Source organism: Jaculus jaculus, chromosome 3 (assembly GCF_020740685.1).
Source record: "Jaculus jaculus isolate mJacJac1 chromosome 3, mJacJac1.mat.Y.cur, whole genome shotgun sequence".
Classification (NCBI taxonomy): domain Eukaryota; kingdom Metazoa; phylum Chordata; class Mammalia; order Rodentia; family Dipodidae; genus Jaculus; species Jaculus jaculus.
The window spans coordinates 154,554,847-154,556,969 of NC_059104.1; the positions used below are offsets into that span (position 1 = coordinate 154,554,847).

Sequence of the window (2,123 nt, forward strand, 5' to 3'; positions counted from 1 at the left end):
GTGCGGGTGTGCCAGGACCTCTAGCTACTTCAAATGAACTTCAGACATATGGGCAATTTTGTGATCTGGCTTTAACATGGGTAGTGTTTGAGGCCACCCTGAGACTGAGTAGTGAATTCCAGGTCAGCGTGGTCTAGAGCGAGACCCTACCTCAACCCCCCCTCCCAAAAAAAAAAGGCAATTTTGGGCAATGTCTGTTGTTAATTTAATCATAACAATCTAGTACTAAGGTGAGATTGAGGATAAAGAATTAGATAAAACTATTACATTTTATTTTCACCTTTATTTTATTTTTCTATGTTTTCATCTATACATTTACTCATACTGATGTGTAACATGTGTTCATGTAAATGGAGGTTAGTTTGCAGCGGCTAGAGGCTCTAGCACTCTCATTTATTTTTTCTCTTTCTTTTTCTCTCAAATAACTCTCTCCCTCTCTCTCAAATAAATAAAATTTAAAAAATAATATTAGTTGACTTCACATATCACACATGTTGATAATTATTTTTTTTAAGTAGGTATTGGTGGTATAGGTCAGTGGAAAACATTTATGTTTACCATGAAAAAATCCTAGGTAAAACCTCTAGCAGCAAATATAGGAGAGAGAAGGAAGAAAGAGAGGCCAAAAAACAGAGGCAAAGAAACACAGAGAGACAAATGCAGAGAAAGAAGGATAGAGGAGGAGGGGCAAAAAAAAAAAAAAAGAATTAGATATGAGTCGAAGAAGAGAAGTAATGGTAGAAAAGGGATTTTTAAAAATGCAGAAGTATTTAATGTAGTTTTATGAGAGCCTTTCTACTGAATGTTTCTCTATATCAGAGTACCTATATATTTTGATCTTCCTTTGTTTGTTTGTTTATGTCTATTCACTGTGAAAGGAAGAATTTAAAATGCCCAATGTCACTGCAGTGAGAAGATTCTTCCTCATGGGGTTCTCTGATGACCAGGACCTGCAGACTGTATGTGGTGTGCTCTTCCTGGTGATGTACCTGGCTGCTGTAATGAACAACCTTCTCATTATCACTCTCATCACTGTGGACCTGCAGCTCCAAACACCCATGTACTTCTTCCTGAAGAATTTGTCCCTGATTGATGCCTTACTTTTGTCTGTCCCAATCCCAAATTTCATCATCAATAGCCTAAGTCACAATAATTCCATTTCCATTCCGGGATGTGCTTCCCAGATACTTCTAATGACTTCCTTCTCAGGAGGAGAGGTATTTGTCCTCACTGCCATGTCCTATGACCGCTATGTAGCCATCTGCTGTCCCCTGCACTATGAGGCCATCATGAGTGGTCGTGTCTGTGTGCTGATGGCAGGAGTTTCCTGGGCCATTGGAGCACTCTTTGGAGCTTTGTACACAGCTGGAATATTTTCCAACCCTTTCTGTGGCTCGGATGTGATCCCACAGTTTTTCTGTGATGTTCCTTCATTACTGGGGATTTCATGTTCTGACACATTAGTGGTAGTTTATGTATGTTTTGGAATGGGATTGTGTCTAGGAATCTTTTGTTTCTCCTGTGTTATGATATCTTATTTTTACATTTTCTCCACTGTCCTGAGGATTCCTACCACTAAAGGTCAGTCAAAAGCATTCGCCACCTGCTTCCCCCATATCATTGTTTTCACCATTTTCATGATAACTGTTTATTTTGTTTATCTTAAGCCACCTTCAGATGAACCTTCAGTTATGGACAAGGTGTTTTCTGTGATATATACTGTGCTTCCTCCATCCCTCAACCCTGTGATCTACAGCCTGAGGAACACTGATATGAAATGCGCTCTCAGGAGGTGGCTGCAAAGGCTCTTGTGAACAGAATCCCTTCGTGTAGCACTTTGACGAGTCAGTCTGTGACCTAGTGTCTCTCAGGTTATATTGCGGAAAAATGAAAATTAAAGAGTTGCTGAGGAAGACAGCCTGAGCTTGCCTTGGCATCTCATAGCCAACCCCCTTCTTTCCTAAAGGCAATATACTCAGTTTTTTAAACGTCCCTTTTTACACACCTTCCCATCCCTTGTGCTAATTGCTGCTGCTAACTATCCCATATCTGCTTCTGGAAAGCTTGCTTGCTTCTTTTTGTCACTGAAACTGTAGACTGAAAATGCAGGCGGTGGTCAGCCA

At 40.3% G+C, this 2,123-nt stretch overlaps 1 protein-coding gene across 1 annotated transcript; it reads left to right on the forward strand.

Moving 5' to 3' along the window:
• Nucleotides 1–890: 890 nt before the first annotated feature.
• Nucleotides 891–1,814, forward strand: LOC123459484 (olfactory receptor 14A2-like). Its single transcript, XM_045146117.1, has one exon. It carries the CDS (start codon nucleotides 891–893, stop codon nucleotides 1,812–1,814), a length of 924 nt encoding a protein of 307 aa, XP_045002052.1.
• The last annotated feature ends 309 nt before the right edge of the window (nucleotides 1,815–2,123 follow it).